The 20,084-nt window shown below is 34.1% G+C and overlaps 1 protein-coding gene across 1 annotated transcript in view; it reads left to right on the top strand.

Annotated features, from left to right (window-relative positions):
- Window positions 1-4,427: 4,427 nt before the first annotated feature.
- The window catches only part of LOC129226969 (probable serine/threonine-protein kinase clkA), a 35,508-nt gene continuing 19,851 nt past the window's right edge, over window positions 4,428-20,084 (top strand). The window contains exon 1 of the mRNA XM_054861597.1: window positions 4,428-4,451. Within this exon, the coding sequence (XP_054717572.1) occupies window positions 4,428-4,451 (24 nt within the window). The remainder of the gene's footprint in view (window positions 4,452-20,084) is intronic.

The raw sequence follows: 20,084 nt of genomic DNA, 5'->3' as shown, positions 1-20,084 counted from the left end.
CCTTCCTTCCCCTTGTCACAAACTGTCACAACTTCACAAACCTCTCCCCTCCCTCAACACGTGACGTCATCGGCCCCTAACTGTTTTCTAAAAGTGACATAACTGCGTCAAATACAGAACTCTGCTCAGTTTTTCCCGAATGCTCACAGGCCAGCACTTCCTGTCCGTTAACAGGTAATACACGTTTCGCACTAGCATAATCTGTTTTTAGTTTGGACACGTTCAACCTGTAGGTTGACACGGACTAAGCATGATTTAGGGGTGACGGGACGGAACTTTGATCATTTGGGGAGGCCAAAACACTTATGTATTAGCTACGCTGTTTAAAAATTAATTAAACTTTTATGGCAAATAGTACTGTAAAATGGAATACTTACAGTACAAAAGAAAATTACAGTAAATTGTACCAAAAAAAAAAAAGATTGCAGTGCCAATTGATACACCACGTGACTAGTACGAAGCACATAACACCGTAATTCCCCTCACTTGATGTGTTCCAATTGGGGGATATGAAGAATCAAAGATTTTTTTTTAATGTTTGAGGGCTGTGAAATTACAAAACGTTTTGTAATTCGACTTTATTTGAAATAAAGTATGATTATTTTTTCCCAAGTATCTCCCCCTTTTAAGTATCTCTTTCGCTCAAGGACGAGAGACGGTAATTCCCAAATTTTGCCGAAAGATAAAATACGACCTGGCACGCATACCTACATCTAATGAGAAGCGACTAGGAATCATTTTAAAATATGCAATATTTTCTCTAAATTTGCCTAATCAAGGAAATTTTTGAGAGGTCACACAATGACCTCCCATCGGGGCGTTACTGCTTGCCCTTAGCTGAGCTAAAAAGAAATCGCGAAAACCGTTTATGCGTTGGTTCAAGATTTGGCGACGATTCATTTATGTTCCATTCTCCAGACAATGGTTATGGGCAGGTATAGAGCAGTAAGTACATACTGCTGATTACCTGCATAATGTAGCGATAATATCAGTTACTGCTAATCACCACTGATGAAAAAAATGCTTTTATTTAGCGCTAACCAAATAAACATGTTTGCACCATAAAACTAAAGAAGCATAGATTTGAAAAATTCCAAAAAAAAAAAAAAAAAGAAAAGAAAAGAAAATGGAAAAAATTGCAGTTACTGCCATTTACCTTCCCACGGCAGAACGATCATAGGCAAAAAATTTCATGAAAAATCAAAAAATTTGCAGTTACTGCCGTTTGCCAGCCCACGGGAGAAAGTTTTCGTTCTTCCGTGTGCAGGTAAAGGAAGTAAGTGCATTCTGCCAATTACCTGCAAAATGTAGCGACAAAAGCAGTTACTGCCGTTTACCAGACCACGGGAGAAAGTTTTCGTTCTTCCGTGGGCAGGTAAAGAGCAGTATGTACATTAGGGTGGTCCTTATTTTCGAAGTTGTAGATATTTTACACGACGCCCCCTCAATTTGTTCCATCATACAAATAAATGATCCACGCAATATTTTAAGTCATCCATGTATATTAACACGTGCCCCTAGGGCCCCCTTTTTTGAGTTTCGAAGAAAAAAATGCGGATTTTCTCATTTTTATGTAAAAATATTCCTAGATTTCATATTTAAAGTAATTTTGAACCTCAACAGATGTTGCTACTTCCAGACCAACCATTCTCTCACTTTTATTCTGTAAAATTGTACATATTACATAGGGTACATGTACACCAATGGCCTTGGGACAGGCATACCGCTATTCGTGCTCGTTTCAAACCGAGCGGCAGAGGAACATTTCTTTCCACCAAGATGGACACAAGGGATTCTAAAGGCCATTAATGAATGGCCTAGACCATTAATGAATGATTTTTGACAATAACAAATTGCCTCCTGCAGGCTTTGGGGGTGTTGATTTAGAAAATTGTCTGTGTATGTAATAGGTGTAGCAAATAGGGTCACTAGGTTTCCATGCTATAAATATAATTAATGACAATTATATTTTAATTCGCTGTTCTTTAGTTATATACTTAAATGTTTATGCATTCTTATAATTTAAATCTTGAAAAATCCTCGATTACCCTACCATAAAAATCAACTGTATTTTTCATATCTAAAATATAAATTTAAAAAAAAAATTCCAGATCGGAATAATGTAAAAATCTATACTTTAAACTGTCTTCTATTTCAGTACATAATCCTTTATTATCATCAAATTCCTCTTGCAATTCACAAGATTTAGAAACCGAAATGGGTATCTATCCTAACCTGTTGAACCTTTTTTTTTTTTTCTGGTCTATCACAACGCAAAAAAGCTTGACAACTATTGATATCTGCTCGCATTTCATCAGTGTTAGACAAATGCCATATTAGGGACAAAGATGCTGCTCATTTATTAACAGCCTATGTAGATGCAGTAAATTTAAATCCAAATAAACTTATGATCAATCGTACATCCCTTACGAGAGCAAGAGAAAATCTTCGAGAGGTGAAATCAAATTTCATGAATTTAAATTTAGATTTTTTAGTTATTCCCTGGGATACAAAGCTACATCCAGATGTAACTGAAAAAAAAAAAAAACGCCGATAGGCTTACCATGATAGCTTCAGGTCCCAGTATTGAACAGCTACTCAGAATTTCTGAGATATTTCTTCGGTTGTATATGATATCTTAGATGATTGTTCTTTATTGCTAACTGTTTAAGCTGTAGTGTTTTATACAGCGGCTTATAATACCGGCCGTATAAATTGTGCATGTAATTTTTTAGAGCAAAAGCTGAACGGTGATATATTGCATTTGTATTGTTATCATCACGCACTTGAAATCGTACTGCAGAGTGTCTTTGAAGAAGTTCTTGCCTTTCTTAGTTCTAGACTCGATATTCCATTATTTAAGCGCTTCAAAATTCAAAAAGTACACATACCACTTAAATTCTAAAAGAAGAATTTGATGACATATTATTGTTCGTAGAAAGTGGAATTAAGAAATATTACAGAGAATTCTCATAACGTGTAATAATATTTCTTGGTGAACTCCTCCCTCCTACAGGGATATGTTTTCGGCAACCTGGAGCTTATCTGTGAGCCAGATGGGTGGCAAAAGGAATTTATTGTTTGAATATTTATATATTTAGGAAACAATTTAAATTGAACTTACATGAAGAGAATGCCCGTAAATGCTGTTTTACAGTTGAATGTTGTATGAAGATATAGTTTTTCGCAGCAACCCATTCTAGGCCTTTTAAATTAATATAAAGTCTAGTGTCTAAAAAACCTGAAGCGTACAAAATGATGACTAACATGCAGTAGAAGCAGTGATTGAAAAATTCATAAATCACTTATGGTACTTAGGGGATGAACTAGTAGCTTTGTCCGTATTGGATGAAGGGATTAACTTTGAAGATTAGGAAAAGTCTACTTCAAAAAAATGCTTGCTGAATAGGAAGATGTGTCTGATGACTGTATGATAAATCTCAGATAACAGTAGCTGATTTGGAATACTTTCTTAGTAAAGATCTTCCTCTTTATAGAATCAATTACAAGTCAATAAAATTGTTTGATAAGTTACAAACACCAAAAGATGTTTTCCTATTTGATCCTGATTCATGGCAAAATGAAGGAAGCTATTTAAAGGGAAGAGATATCGTTAAAATGCTGAAAGTTTTGAATGATACACCTGAAAGAGGAGCACAATTGATCGAAGAATTTCACAATCAATTTACCAAATATGAGTCACAAAAGTAATTTAGTATTTTACAGACAGTACAAGACTATCGGGGAAAAAAATGAACACGATTGAGATACATTGAGAAAAGCGTACGATTAAGTTAAAGTTTCTAAAGCACTATTTCATTCTTATTCAATGTAAAATCTTTAGACGATATGAAGTAATTAAAAAGATTAATTTTAGTGCTGCCTCGCTGTAAAAATATTTTTCAAACTTAGGAGAAACGATGTACGGGGTCTGAAGTAAAAACTTGAAGATTTGTATGAAAATTATCAAAAGTGTTAAAGTTCAACGTCCTAGGGGCGCGTGTTATTATTGACCGATCGAGTTCAAATTTTGCACCGATTACTTTTTATTATAGTGTCACAAAACTAGGGGGCGTCACTTGTTGAATTCCGAAAAAAAAATTTCCCATATAAATAGGACCACCCTAATGTACATACTGCCGACTTCCCGCAAAATGTTGCTAAAAAAGCAGTTACTGCTAATTACCACTGATAAAAAAAATGCTTTTTTTTCTGCGGCAGCCAAATAAAAGTGTTTGTACCATAAAACTATAGTAATAAAGATTTCAAAAATGCAAAAAAAAAAAAAAAGAAAATCGAAAAATCTGCAGTTACTGCCGTTTACCTGCACACGGGAGTGTTGTACCTTGACCATGGTGTACCATGCGCCATGCACTCGAATCAGCTAGCGCTTTTACCTAGAGAGGAATCACGGTACTATGTCAGCCATGACAGTCTCTCCACCTGCCAGAGTGAGTTGTAGGTTGAAACTCCAGCTTTTATATGGACAGTGATTGTTTTGTGATTTGTGCAAACAAAAGTAAATAATTCCAGTGTTACTGAAATGAAATTGGACTGTTAAAGACTAATGTTACCAACTGATTGACCATTATATTTATTGCCTATCTCTCGGTAAGGGTATTCAGCATTTAGTCATTACTTTTTACGTAACTGTTAGGTTAGGGTAGCTACTTTTGTATAAACATGTACCTTCGTGTACCTTGAAACCAAGCTCCATTTTGTACCTTGAACAACTGGATCAAGGTACAATAAGTTGTAGTGTTTTTTTTAGGTCGGATTTCATCATGCCTCGAAGTAAAACTGGAATCAAGAGGGATCCAGTAGATGTTGAAGCATTGCAAAATGCTATTGAAGCAGTAAAAAGTAATGATCCTGAAAAAAAAAATGACTTTTAGAGAGGCCGAAAAAGTATTCAAAGTGAGCAGGTCAACCATTACTAGGCCTTTAAGAAAGTTGAATGAAAGTGGGTCCAATACACTTGAATACAATGTAAGTAATGCAGTTAAGCAAGTACAAGAGGTCTGTCTCAAGGTACACGAGCATCATGTACCATGGACCAAACTACATAAAATTTGTGAAAAATATACAAAAATAGAAAAATATTTTTTTATAATCCGAAATATTTTTTTTACTTATGCGAAAAAGGCTTGATTTAATAACTTAGTTTTAATAACTTAAATCCATAAAAATCGCGCACTTTTTTTGAAAACCAACAAGGTGCAACAGTCTCCCCTACAGTTTTGAGAGCATATGCTCTGCGAGTTTACGAGCCGAAATGGCTAAAAGCTACAATGAATTGTATATAATACTTGTAATATAACTGTAAACTCAACCTAGATTTACGTAAATAAACAGCAATGCGATATCGAAGCTCATCGTTGTCCCTGACACTTGATATGATCACAGAAAAGTGATACAAAAGAATGCACGATGCTCCAATGATAGGAAAAACAGCAACGAAAGGAATTGCAGTCCCATTGAATTGCTTTTCACTATAGCTTCTTGCTTTTAGATCTCTAACCTCCCCCTCCCTCATCAACATCTTTTACCATGTTCATCTGGTTGAAATATACAGTCGAACCTCCATGTATCGAACTTCCACATATCGAAATATTCTATAAATCGAAATCTCAGCAAATTTCTATGTTCATTAGATAGAAAAATTGTTTCTATACATCGAAAAATTCTCTATATATCGATTTTTTTTCGAGACATTCGTAGATTTTTTTTCTTCTTAGACTGTTTGTCTCATGAAAAATAAAGGTTAGGGGAGAAAATTATGTTCGCTAAAGGTTGCTACGAAACTCATAAGGAATCTGGGGATGAGGGGTGTGTAGATAGGTCGTTGTTTCGTTCTAAAATTCTTAAATTTCCTCAAGTTTATTTCAAAAATCTTAGTTGTAACCAGTAACATTGTTTCAAGTCATCCCTTTTGTCTGTTGATTATCGTTCCTAGTCGTTTTAGCTGCAGTAATAATCATTCAAGTTAAGTAGATTATTTTTTACTTTTCTCTCGATTTGTCAAAATGAAAATCCCCTAATGTTGCAGATCAAGTTGAATTGCAGAAGAATGAAGATGTATGAAGTCGCAAAAATGTAATTTCTGTTATTTTTTTAATTATTAACTTTCATTTAATCCGATGCTCGTATAAATTAGAAATGAGGTTTCATAAAAATTAGCTTTAATTTTAATGTTTTAAGAGATTTTTTGGATTAAATAAGATCGTTTCTACATATCGAATTTTTTTCCAGCAATTTGCTACTTCGATATATGGAGGTCCGACTGTAACTGTATTCTACAATAACGGTTTGTCAGATCTCCCCTCCGCTTCAATGTTATGTACAATTTTCGGCAGCAGTACTCATGGCTCTCACATTAGGTTCGCGGAAATGGATCCATTTATCTGATATGCGGTACGCGGAAGAGAGACGACATATTCTAGATGAAGTTGAGAATTGTTTGGATGTTCGCAGAAGTTACACAATAAATGTTCTAGAGTCGATGAAGACTGAGTTATTCCTGGAAATACGACGTGGTATATTAATAGTTTCTATTAAAAGTTGTCCCTGTATAATGTACTACATTCAATTTTCAGGTATTTAAATAGGCTGTGCAAATTAAAAAGCAACAATAAATTTATTAATAAATAATGTATTCGTTTTTATTATTAGCAGTAAAATATTTACTGCAGAATATGATTTTTCTCCAATAAGCTTAAGGAGCTAGTATATTTTTTTTCATTGAAGTATATTTCAATTTAAAATTCCAAATTGTTTTTTTCTACTCAAATCAAGGCTCAAAGAACATGTCAGGGAAATATCTGGATTGTATCTTATTTACACAATTAAAAACGAGCTGATGTGTGCCTCACACGACTTCCTTTTTCTCCAATTTAATGTCACTTTCCGATTATTGGCAATTTTAATGTGATTCAATAGTTTACTCTCTAAATATCACCAACAACGGCCAAATTGAAACCAGATTTTTAAAAAAAAAATCACCGAATTTGTTGCTAAGTTGGCGACAAAACTTGGTGACCAAAAGATTGACGATATATCGCCAAGTGTCCGCCAAATTGTAACACCACTTGAATTTGCATCGAAATTAACAATGATTTCCCCTCAAAAAGGGGCAAAAGACTCCCTTAGAAGCACGCAAATGCAACCAAAAGGGGAGGTACACAACTAGATCCCACTAGGAGTCTACGTACCAAACTTCAACTTTCTAAAACATACCGTTCTTGAGTTATGCGACATACATGCGCACATATGCAGATCTGCACATACGCATATCCGCACATACATACATACCTACATACAGACGTCACGAGAAAACTCGTTGTAACTAACTCGGGAAAGTCAAAATGGATATTTCGCGTGTCTGTACGTTCTTAGGCACTTATCTGCGTGTGGTCGAGTTGAAAAAAAAAAAAAAAAAACCTCAGCATTCATTCGGGGGTGAGCAAAATGGAAATTAGGATCGATTTTTGAGTGAAAATTTTTTCGCGAATACAATACTTCCTTTTTTGTGAAAGGAAGTAAAAAAAAGAAGTAAAAATAGAAAGTAGCGTGGTTTATGAGACCTCACGTCCCCTGTTATGCCCTACCTTCTCACCAGCTCTTTAATGGATTAAGAACAATAGAAACTCAATCAACATTATTGTTACAACTCCTAAATTAACTTCAGCGTAGGAATTCTTAACAAATGCTGGGCCAATTCTAAGAAAAACGCAGCGAATTAATTTCCAATATTTACAAATAATAATTTTGAAATTGCTATCAAATTCAGCAGAGAAAGTAGGCTTGCGCCAATAAGCTAATTGGCAGATTACCGATTATTGATTAATGGGTGATGATTGACCGATGAATCCGCCAAGCAGATTAACGATCACAATAATTCTTTGTAATCTTACCAATTTTCCCATCATATTATTTCTCACAATTTCTACTTAAAAAATATAGTTAATAGTTTATTTCTGAGAGACGATTTATTTTTCTCCAATTTCCTAATTTTCACGGAATAATTTTAAAGCTTCATTCAGTTTCGTTGAGGTAATTTTCAGTTTGCTGTGAGCAAAATTAAATTACTTTAACTAGATATAAAAAGTCAAAATTATTAGGAGGTAGCCTGTGGTCAGCAAGCTAATTTAGGAGCACTTTTAATTAAAATTTATTTTTCAATTAATAATAGCCATTTAATCCAAGGCTTTTATTTTTTACTTCCTTTTACAAAAAAAGGAAGTATTGTATTCGCGAAAAAAATTTCACTCAAAAATCGGCCTTAATTTCTATTTTGCTCACCCCCGAATGAATGTTGCTTTTTTTTTCCACACGACGTGGGTATATATCTAGGAACGTAAAGACACCAGAAATATCCATTTTGACGATCCCCGAGTTAATTTCAACGATTTTTCTCGTGACGTCTGTGTGTACGTATGTATGTGCGTATGTGTGTATGTATCTCGCATAACTCAAAAACGGTATGTCCTAGAAAGTTTAAATTTGGTACGTGGACTCCTAGTGGGGTCTAGTTGTGCACCTTCCCTTTTGGTTGCATTCGGATGTTCCTAAGGGGGTCTTTTGTCCCTTTTTTGGGGGGAAATAATTGTTAATTTCGATGTTAACTCAAGTGGTGTTATAATTTGGCGGACACTTGGCAATATATCGCCAATCTTTCGGTCGCCGTTTTTTCGCCAACTTGGCGACAAATTTGACGAGGTTTTTTTTTTAAATTTTGGTTTTGATTTGGCCACTGTTGGTGACATTTAGAGAGTAAACTATTGAATCACATTAAAGCTGCCAATAATGGGAAAGTGACAAATTGGAGTAAAAGGAAGTCATGTGATGCATACATCAGCTCGTTTATTATAATTATAACGTTATCTAAAAGCAATATATGCTAATAAAGGCAAGTATCTACGCATGAAAAAGGTTGCAATGTTGTATACATGTGTATATTTATTCAAAGCAAAAAAAAAAAAAAATAAATAAATAAATAAATGAATGAAGAATAACATTACTTCAACGATCAGCTTGTTAAAAGTAATAATAATAAAGTATATACATAATTTGTTTAAATAGGTAAATAATATTTAATAATAATAAAATTTTTACTGATTCAAAAATTAATAATTTAAAGAGTAAGTTGAAAAATATGTGATATCATCATAGTATAGATAAAAGGAGCAAAATAACTGAAAAAAAAAGATGGAACTTTATGTTTGATTTCAAAAAAAAAGAAAGAATTTTCAATATAATAACATTGAAAATGTTGACTAAATTACTTTACACTGAAATATGCAAAATTTAAATGTTATTAATGTCTTATGTTAAGTTAAATGAATGTCATAAATATCATATATGTGTGACGGAACACTAAAACATCAATTTAAATTGCAAACTATATTATTAGCATACCAGAAATTATGGCAAATAGTATGAAGAAAGAAAAATCCATGACGACAAAAATAGGAAAAGTTATTATTTTTTTAAAAAAATTTAAAGCATTTCGCCTCAATGGAGTTTACTGTTTTGGTAAGACCAATAATAGCGCATGATAAGGGCAAAAAAAAAAAAAAAAATCAATGTGTTGTTCGCGCAAGGAGTTATGACAGTTTGAATATCTGTAAAATGTGTCATTTTCGCTATTTCGGCCTAATGTAACTAAAAGCACATTAAACTTGCTTCAGTTAATTATGCATTTTTTCAAAGTGCACATACTTACCTTGAAAGCGACAGTACTTATGCCGTGGCAACTGAAAGGTGCAATCTGTTTTTTGACCAAAAAAATGCTACAAAACGTCAGAAATGCCACTTTTTTGTAACCTTCATCGACTTTGCGGCAATAACTTGCTACAAATTTAGCATTCATTTTGTAAAGTTTGAACCTTCTATCTTTCATACATAAAAGAATTTGGAGGCAAATTGTTCTCTCGGCAACAATTGTGGCTCATAGCAAATTCCATGTCTTATAAACCTGCTCAATTTTTGCTGCCACGCGTTGACCTTTAGGGGCCCACAAAAACTGAACAACTCAACTTCAGAACAAAAATTTCTGGATTTAGGTTCTTAATAAAATAAGTAACAACTGGTAATTTTTTGGAGAAAATCTGAAAGACATGAATCACAAGCGTGACACTCTCTCAGATTCTTGCACTTAACTGTTAAAAATTGAACAAAAAATAGTTCAGATCAAAAAGTGAAATATAGGAATGAGGTGTCCTTACCGAGATCTTTCGAACAAAAAAAAAAAAAAAATGTTCGAATCGGACTATTCACTCAAAAGTTATTAGGGGGTGAGGGTGGGGGCAGACAGACCGACCGACCGACATTTTTCCCCATCTCAATACCCTACTTTCCTATTTTTAATTTTTTAATATTTATTTCATTTTTATTTATTTATTTATTTATTTATTTATTGAGCAATCACGATTGCTTATTGTTCTCATTTGACCGTTTTTGGTGTCCGTGCCTTTTTCAACTTGGACTAGAAGCCTTTGCAGCACCACCGCCCAACGTACTCTGCTGGCGGCGCGGCGCGGCTGCTCCGGTTTGGAGCTATCCGCTTCTCCTGGTCGGAGCGTCCATGTCCTACACATACGCACGTTCACACACATACACACACACGACTTCACACACATACACTCACACACGCCTACGTGCATACGCACAGGTCTACGCACACACACAACTATGCACAAGTAACCGCCCAGGAGGAGAGGAAGAATGGGGGGGGGGGAGAGGAGCCGTTTCTAGAAACAATAACTCCAAAAAGTAGGGTCCTGTCTCAGTTCGTGATTGCGAGAAACATAATTTGAATTCAAAATTTCAGAATTCAAATTAATTTTTTTATTTTATTTTTTTTTCGCTATTTTCAAGATCATTAAGACTTCTTTCATGCTTTTTTTTTCTTTCTCTGACTTTTACTGGGAAAGTAGGTTAAAAATGACGAAATCACAGCATCACAACATAGCATCTACACGTGAGCTCTCAAATTTACAACTGACTGACTGACGATTAACATTATAGATCTGAGCAGCAGCTACTATTAATACTATCAGTAGAAAATATGGCAATTTCCTCAAAATTGTATGTTTTTATGTACGAAATGTAGTCAAAACTTGACTTCATTTGGCGACATGTGGCATTGCTTCAAGTACCGCTTCAACAAAAATTGGTGTGATAAACCCAAAACTAACAGAGACTAAAAAAAATGTAAAGCACATATATATTTTTCCAAAATACGTACTGTTATTCTTTATCTGAGGTTTTGTCCTATTCCGAGGAAATTCAAATAAGTTGAAATCTATACCATCAAAACAGCTTTACGTAAATATATGCGAAGAAATTGCTGTATTTTCAATAATTTTTTTTTTCAGTTAACGTTTTAAATCAAACAGTTCCGGTCGAGAAGATAAGATTGAATAGCTACCGGGCTCAAATCGAAGAAGAAATCGGCTCAATAAATCCATCGATAAAACCATTTCGAGGACTCCTTATTTGACGAAACGTATTACGTTTCAATTTGCAAAAATATGCATTCGAATAGCCATATATCGAGCTCGTTTTAGTTTTTCAGCTGAACTAGTTCAGAGCAGTAACTTATATACTTAACCTAATGATCTTGAAGAAGTTTTATTCAGTGCATTTGCCTTGATGAACATGCTTGCAATGCCAACTGCCTAACATAAAGCTTAGCCAAAAATAATGTAACTATGAAAAGAAACAAGGGAAAAAGCATATGTATTATTCTTGATTAAACCAAATTTTATCTAGAATAATACATGTGTTTTGATTTAGATCATGAATTATGATCTAAGTCAAAACACATGTATTATTCTTGATAAAATATATAATTCATACACATTTGAATCGAGAAATATAGACAGCATTATTGGAATAAATTTCTTAGTCAAGTTCTGTTTTTACTTCCTTTTACAAAAAAGGAAGTATTGTACTCGCGAAAAAAAATTCACTCAAAAATTGGCATTAATTTCCATTTAGCTCACCCCCGAATGAATGTTGAGTTTATTTTTCAAACCGGCCACACGTGGATATATGCCAGACACTCGAAACATCCATTTTGACGATCCGAGAGTTAATTACAACAAGTTTTCTCGTGACGTCTGTATGTACGTATGTATGTGCGTATGTCTGTATATATGTCGCATAACTCAAGAACGGAATGTCCTAGAAAGTTGAAATTTGGGACTTAGACTCCTAGTGGGGTCTTGTTGTGCACCTCCCTTTTTGGTTGCATTTGGTTGCTCCAAAGAGGGTCTTTTGCCCCTTTTTGAGGGGAAATCATTGTTAATTTCTATTAAACTCAAGTGGTGTTATAATTTGGCGGACACTTGGCGATATATCGCCAGTCTTTTGGTCGCCAAGTTTTGTCACCAACTTGGCGACAAATTTGGCGATTTTTTTATTTTTTTAAAATTTGGTTTCAATTTTGCCGCTGTTGGTGATATTTAGAAAGTAAACTACTGAATCACATTAAAACTGCCAATAATGAGAAAATGACATTAAATTGGAGTAAAAGGAAGTCATGTGATGCACACATCAGCTCGTTTATTTTATTGACTATTTTACTTCCTATACTGGGTCATTGAATATAATTTAAAGAAAATGAAATTTTTTCGTCGATGCACCATCTTTGATTTTTTTTTCATATGGTGTACGTAGAAACATCTCTACATAGTATACAAGAAGTTCTGTCTAGAACTAGACGAGCATACTTTCCCGTATACCCATACTACTTTCTAGTACCTGATCAATATTCTCAAAAATAGCTAAAATCGCAAATGTTTTTAAACATATTTTTAAAATACTTTAAGCTGATTTCGAGGAATAAAATATTCCTCACTCATCTAAAAAAATTCGATGCGTAAAAAAAAAAAAAAAAAAAAAAAAAAAAAAAAAAAACAGAACAAATAAAATAGCAGCAACTTTTAAACAAAGCAGCTAATACACTTTTTTCAAATTAAAAAACTTTAACAGCTTTCAAAACGAAAAAACAATAATTAAAATTTATCAGCTCATTAAAATAAATACATCATATCAAAAAAAAAAAGAAAGAAATCGTTTCTTTTTCCCTGTTGCCAAAAACAATTTTTTAAATGAATTAATGCACTAACCAAAATAAATAAAAACAATAAAATGTCAACTTAAAGAAATAATTTTTATTGTCAAAAAAAAAAAAAAAAAAAATCGTCTGCGCATAACTTTATGTAGAAACATAAATGACTTCGAGTTTATTCGCCGAAAACGGAATACCTAAATTAAAACTTTAGCGTTAAAATAAAAACAAATCACATCAACAATAATTATTTCACAGTTAAAACCATAGAGTCGGAGTCAATCTAATTTTGGGATGAAGGAGTCGGAGTCGAATATCCAAGAATCGGAGTCAGTCATTTGTTCGTGTATAAATTTTTACCAAAGCTACGAAGTCAGAGTCGAAGTTGGGGAGTCGGAGTCCGATTAATTGTCGGGCACAGGAGTCGGAGTCAAGTGCCCCTAAATTCTCGGAGTCGAAGTCTGGAGTTTGGTGTCAAGAGCTATTTCCAACAAAATTTGTTTGAAGTAAATCCGCCTTCAAGTACGGAATTTACATTGACTTTCAGTTTCCCCGTAGGCGCTAATGTTAAGGGATTTGAACTGTTCAAAATTGAACGGAAAATTGTTCAAATCAAAAAGATATTTTATATACAAGTTTTTCATCAAAAGCTTTTTCCTGCAAAGTTTGTTTGAAACAAATTCGCCTCACAGTGCGGAACTGCCTTGAATTTCCCCGTAGGCGCTAATGTTAAGTTTTTTTTTGAACTGTTCAAAATTGAACCAAATATACTTCAAATCAAAACGTGAAATATGGGAATGAGGTGTCCTTGCCGAGATCTTTCGAACAAAAAAAAGTTTGTTCGAATCGGACTATTCATTCGAAAGTTATTAGGGGGGGGGCAGACAGACAGACCAACAGACAGACAGACAGACCGACTGACATTTTTCCCCATCTCAATACCCTACTTTCCAATTTTCAATTTTTCGATATTTATTTAATTATTTTATTTATTGAGCAATCACGATTGCTTATTGTTCTCATTTGACTGTTTTTGGCAAGGCTGCGGAGTCGGAAGGAAAATGGCCGACTCCGACCCCGACTCCGACTCCTGGATTTTGAAACGCCCGACTCCGACTCCAACTCCGACTCCGACTCCGGATTTTTTAAAAAGTTTTTAATTGTATTTTTTCAACTCCCTCTCTCCATTCAAGGGAAGGGGGAAAACCTCTTAACAGAGATTGAAATATTAATTCCTTTTTATGAAAATTTCGCATTTTGTTTTTTATTGTAAACCTAAGACGTCATACAACGTTAGAAACTCAATTTAAAAATCAAACTTTTCAATAGTTACGAGTTAAAAAGTGAGATGACTTAAGAATCCCTTTTAAAAATTTTGAAAATGATTATCTGTAATTTGCCCCCCTTTAATGTTTAACAAATATATATTGATCAAATCGTGTGCTTTCAATTTTTGAAAGCTGTAACTTGAGAGAAAAAAAACTTTTTTTCTAAATCCAAGTTCTTGAGAGGGAGTGGTTTGCCCCGGGTGACATCCATCTGGTAAATGACCCCCAAAGTTAATTTCAGAGTTTATAAAAAATATAAATACTTTAATTCTGAAAATTTTCGCGAATATATTTTAAATTACATTTCATCAATAAAATTTCAACGAAAATAGGGCACATATGCGTCAGGAGCTAATTTTACACAAAACGCGGCGGTATACAAATTTGTACGACTAGCTTTTACTATACCTATATTTCTGCTTCGCTAAATTTTTAATTTACATTTTATTGGCTGCTTTAGAATTAACCAAAATATGAAGATTTTAAGATTAACTGCAATTCTTGAGTCTTGTAATCAAGAAATCATTAACACTTATTTTGTTCCATACTTTTAGTGAGAACCAAGCTTACAGAAATAGTCTTAATAAAGAAAAAAACATTAGATTATTTCATCGAATCTTTTAGATTCGTGTTTTCGAGCCAGAACTTCTTTGAATTTGCCGATCACATTTAAACGTTTCAACATTAGCTACGGGCGTCGACTTACTCATTTGTTACGTTTCTTTTACTATTTTAAACTGAGATAGAACAAAACACTATATTTCTATTTTTATTTGAAAGTGATTACTTGAAAATGTTATTCAACAAAACCGTTTGCTGACAGTTGCTATTAGTTAAGTTAAAAAGCAAGCAAACTAGGGGACGGCTACAGAAAGTTCGGTAAGCATTCAAGCTAGCTGATTGCGATAATGGCAGTTATTTTCTCATTAGTATCTTTTTATACATGTAATCGAACCAATTGGTAATCAATTTTTAAAAAATGCAAGGAGAGTCAGTGAAAAGGAAAGAAAAAAAGAAGCCCGATGTCGGAGTCGGAGTCGGCATGTTTTCTAACGACTCCGACTCCGACTCCTTCATTCCAAAATCTGTCCGACTCCGACTCTTCGACTCCGACTCCGACTCCGACTCCACAGCCCTGGTTTTTGGCGTCCGTGCCTTTTTCAACTTGAACCAGCGAGCACCACCGCCCACCGTCCTCTGTAGGAGGCGCGGCGCGGCTGCTCCGCTCCTGAGCTATCCGCTTCTCCTACTCGGAGGCATCCATGTCCTACACACACGCACGCTCACACACTCACACACATACACACACACGCCTACGTGCATACACACAGGTTTACGCACACACACAAGCTTACACACTTACACACACAACTATGCACACGTAACCGCACAGGAGGAGAGGCAGGTTTGGAGGGGGGAACAGGAGCTGTTTCTAGAAACAATAACCTGTCTCAGTTCGTGATTGCGAAAAACATAATTTGAATTCAAAATTTCTGAATTCAAATTTTTTTTGACTTTTTTTTTGTTTTTCGCGATATTTTTAAGATGCATTAAGCCTTCTTTCATGCTTTTTTCCTCTTTTTCTGACTTTTACTGGGAAAGTAGGTTAAAAATGAAATCCCCCAAAAGCGTCTGTGTGTTTGAACTCGCAAAACTCGAGAACTACCCGGCCGATTGCGCTGAAACTTTCAGTTTGTTCCTTTAAATAAATTAAACATTTTAAAAATCCCCCCCCTCCCCAATTCTCCAAATGTGTGAATTCGCAACTGCGAAATATCAACGCATCTTCGCCAAGTAACCCCTACTCCGCTTGTGCGCTCTCACTCACACTACCTATTTTAAAATGAAGTGTCCCATTTCCGCTTCCAGTCCACGCGCCTTCTCTTCTTGGTCAAGCTTTATGCCCGTTTTTGCAAAATTCAATGCTTTACTAAATGCCATGTGTTTCGTAAACTAGTACAGATATGCAAAAAACTTGAAAACTACTGAAACCTGTTTAAGTTTTTTTAGTTATGTCATACTATAAATTAATGGTTTTATCGAGTTTGAAAAAATTCGGAGTGCTGTTCAAAACAAGCGGAAATACTAAACGAAATACAAGTTTTGGAAACGAGTTATCTTATGAAAAGGAAGGATACTAGTGCGATTTTTTTCTCATACACTAACATGCTCTTAAAAAAATCAGGCTGCTTTTTGCTTTGATTTTGAGGCAAAATAATTTAAAATTCAAAACTTTACTTATTATTTTTTGACAGCTCATATTTTAAAAGGGGGGAGAAGTATTCACCTAAATTTTTCCAAAGTAAGTCTTCTATATACAACGTTCACAATCTGTGCATATCATTCGGTTATTCAAACTGGTCTATGAGATACCGACTTGAAATTACAGAAATTAGGTTCAACTATGATTTGGTGGTGCATAATTCGTACTAAAAAGAATAGTTCAGCATACAAGTGCTTCTATTCACATTTTTGAATCACTTTTTTTAAATTTTAATCTATGATTTCTTTATCAAGGTGTTAGAAGAGGCGAGGGAGATAGTGCCGAATCTAAGGTAGAGGGTAGGTGGGGGGAGGGGGGCTGGCGGGGTTGTGCAAAAAAACTTTTTTTCAGCTAGAGTTCGGAACTCCCACTATTTTTTTTTTAGACTTCCTCACTGTTTTTTGCTGTCGAAGTTTTAGCCACAAATTTATAAACATTTAATTTCCCCAGCTTTTTTTTTTTTTTTTTGTAAATAATTATTTTCTTGCAATGTACATGCATATTACTAGTGTATATTATGATACGTAGCATTGTTTTTTCCGTTCAATGTATTTTTTACCCTCCCCCCCCCTCCCCATACATTTCAAGTTTGGGGGAGGGGGTTGAGCACCCTCTTTTAGTTGAAATAGGTAGCTAAAATTCTTCCAGTATATTAACTATCCACAAGTCTAAAAAGATTGAAGGGTGTCCTGCTATCTAGGAGAAACTTTTTTACATGTATTTTTGAACCACCTTAGAGGGAGTCAGGGTTCTTGCCCCGGGCGGCAACTTCATAGGGGCGTCAAATTTGAGTACTGTCTCCGGCAAGAAAAATAGCCTTATTCTAGGAAATTCAAGAAATTACATAAAGTAATCAAACATTTAAATAATGAAATTGGAATAAGAAGAAGGTAGTAATGCAAAAGTTAATGAAACTAAGAAAAAATAACAAATAGGATAAAAATCATATTGGAAGGATTTTAATAAAAATTGACTAATTAGAATCATTTATTTTAAAGAACCGCAACTTTTTCAAAAGAAGTCGGTGAAACGGGGCTGTGAGCAAACGGATCTTTACGACGGCCTTTTTACATGTTACACAGTGGAATAAGTAAGCACTTTTGATGGGACTAAAATGGAGCACGTGTACTAGCCACTTAAATTGTTTCGTCCTTAATAAAATTCAATAATAATTTGCTGAATATTAATTGTTCCTCCGTTGATCAACTGGCTCCTGATGTAGTCGCCGTGCTGCAACATTTGGCGAGAAGTTCATTTTCCTTATGTCTTGTATTAATTTATAACTCATTCATTAAGCTGCGAAGAATGGCAATCAGCTCTTGGAGGCCCTAAACGAGTGGCGTATTCAAAGGGTGGTCAGATAGGGTTGCCAATCCCCCCCTTCCCAAACGAAACTTTAAAAACGAATTTTAAAAATGATAGCTAAAATCTATTTCTTCCCTTCTTTTTTTTCGTATGAAATCACTATATGGGACAAATTTTCAGAAAAGAAAATTAAGTATGGGACAGAGAATTTTTTAAAAAAAAGAAAAAATGAAAATTATTTCAACTTTCTTTTAATTCCTTTTTTTTTTTTTTTTTTTTTTGATGTTATATGCACTAGTTTGTTTCCTGAGTCAAGATAAGATTTAAAAAAAAAATGGAAGAGGGTAATTCTATTATGCTTCATCTAGTGTTATTTCCTTTTGGGGTAGTCGGTTCTGGTTAGCAAAAAAAGGGGGGAGGGAGACAATAGAGTTACTGATTTTAGAGACTTGTTTTGGAACTTCACTTAATCTTATTATTTGAACTAAGCTTCTGCGAATCTGGTGACACTTGACAAAGAGATTTTGTTCTCTCGGATATACACAAAACCTGACAATCTATAGTAGACTGAAGTATATCAACGTAGAATTTCTAGAGAACTAACAGAAATACAAGGACAGCTCATTAAAGTAGATTACTTTATTGCTGTCAGGCAAGTCTCCCATAGAAGGTTACTTTGAAAAAAAAAACCTTTTTTTTTCTTTTTGAGGTATCCTTCACTCTTATCATTTGTGTATTGTACACTGAAAATTTGCTGCATAGGTAATTTCCAAAAACATGTTTGCACCACTCTAAAACATCCTCCAAATCTGAGATGCTTGGATGATGACCATCAGATCACGTGACATGGAATGAATGTATGATGTTTACATAAAATACACCGCCAGCTATGTTATTCCATCCAACGACGGCAGTTTGGTGCTGTTTAGCACTCATCAGCACAGAATATGAAATAACTGAACTGGGGGGAACTCAGTTTGTTTGGCTCTTTGGCTCTTTCCATCTGTAGCTAAGTTACTTCCTATTCCGGGCTGATGAGTGCTAAAAAGCATAGTTCTCGGATGGAATAACTAAGCTGGCGCTGTATGTTATGTATTTCTGCCTTAGCCATGGCTTATGGTGGAAACTTACTGCAAAATATGATGTTTAGTTTTTGCAGAAATGTTTTGCATTTGTGTTACCTGTTTCCCGCCACAGCCAGCGCGACTCAGCTTGATTATATATATATATATATATATATATATATATATATATATATATATATATATATATATATATATATATATATATATATATATATATATATATATATATATATTTATTTTTTTATATATATACTAAAACGTAGCTCAGGAACTCATGGATTCCTGGACCATTAAAAAATATTGCTAATTTAAAAACGAAGTCGTACATCAAAGTTATTGCAATCAAAAATTTATTCCTTTAGAAAAATTAAGTGGGGAGAGTGTTATACGTATTTTGCTTTCCTACTGTTACATTTTTCTCTAAACATATATCTTTGCGGTAAAACCAAAAATCTTGTACCATGAACAAATCCGTGAAGCGAAAGCTTAGAATTCTGCTGAATATGATCGTTTAAGCAAGTAAAATAAGTACTACTTAATTACATCCTTGAAATATATTCGTGTATAAATTTTACAAATAAAACTTTACTTCTATCTAAATGGGAACATAGAAGATACTGAGAAAGGATATCTATTGATCTCCAATATGCTTTGATTTTCTAAGTTCCAGTTTTGCTCTTAAGAAAGAGTTGTACCATAGATATACTTCAAACAAGAAAATTTCTCAAAATATTGTTAAGGAGATAATCCTGAATCTAAAAAGAAGTTCTAGATATTAATTAGTACTTCAGTAGAGAATCTAGTAGAAATCCAAATACGTATTCATTCTTGAATTTTGATATAATCGATCCTTTTCATTCCCAGAAACATAAGTTGTATAAAAATATGAACATATTTCTACTTTCTAAATAAAGAACTCCTTACCATCCTTATCCTTAAAAAATAATAAAAAGAATTTATAACAAGGGTAGACTTTACTTAAATATCTCATTATTTTTTTCTTTATTTTATTTATTTATTTATTG

The sequence above is a fragment of the Uloborus diversus genome, chromosome 7, assembly GCF_026930045.1.
Source record: "Uloborus diversus isolate 005 chromosome 7, Udiv.v.3.1, whole genome shotgun sequence".
Taxonomy (NCBI): Eukaryota; Metazoa; Arthropoda; class Arachnida; order Araneae; family Uloboridae; genus Uloborus; species Uloborus diversus.
This window is presented reverse-complemented; position numbering and strand designations above follow the sequence as displayed.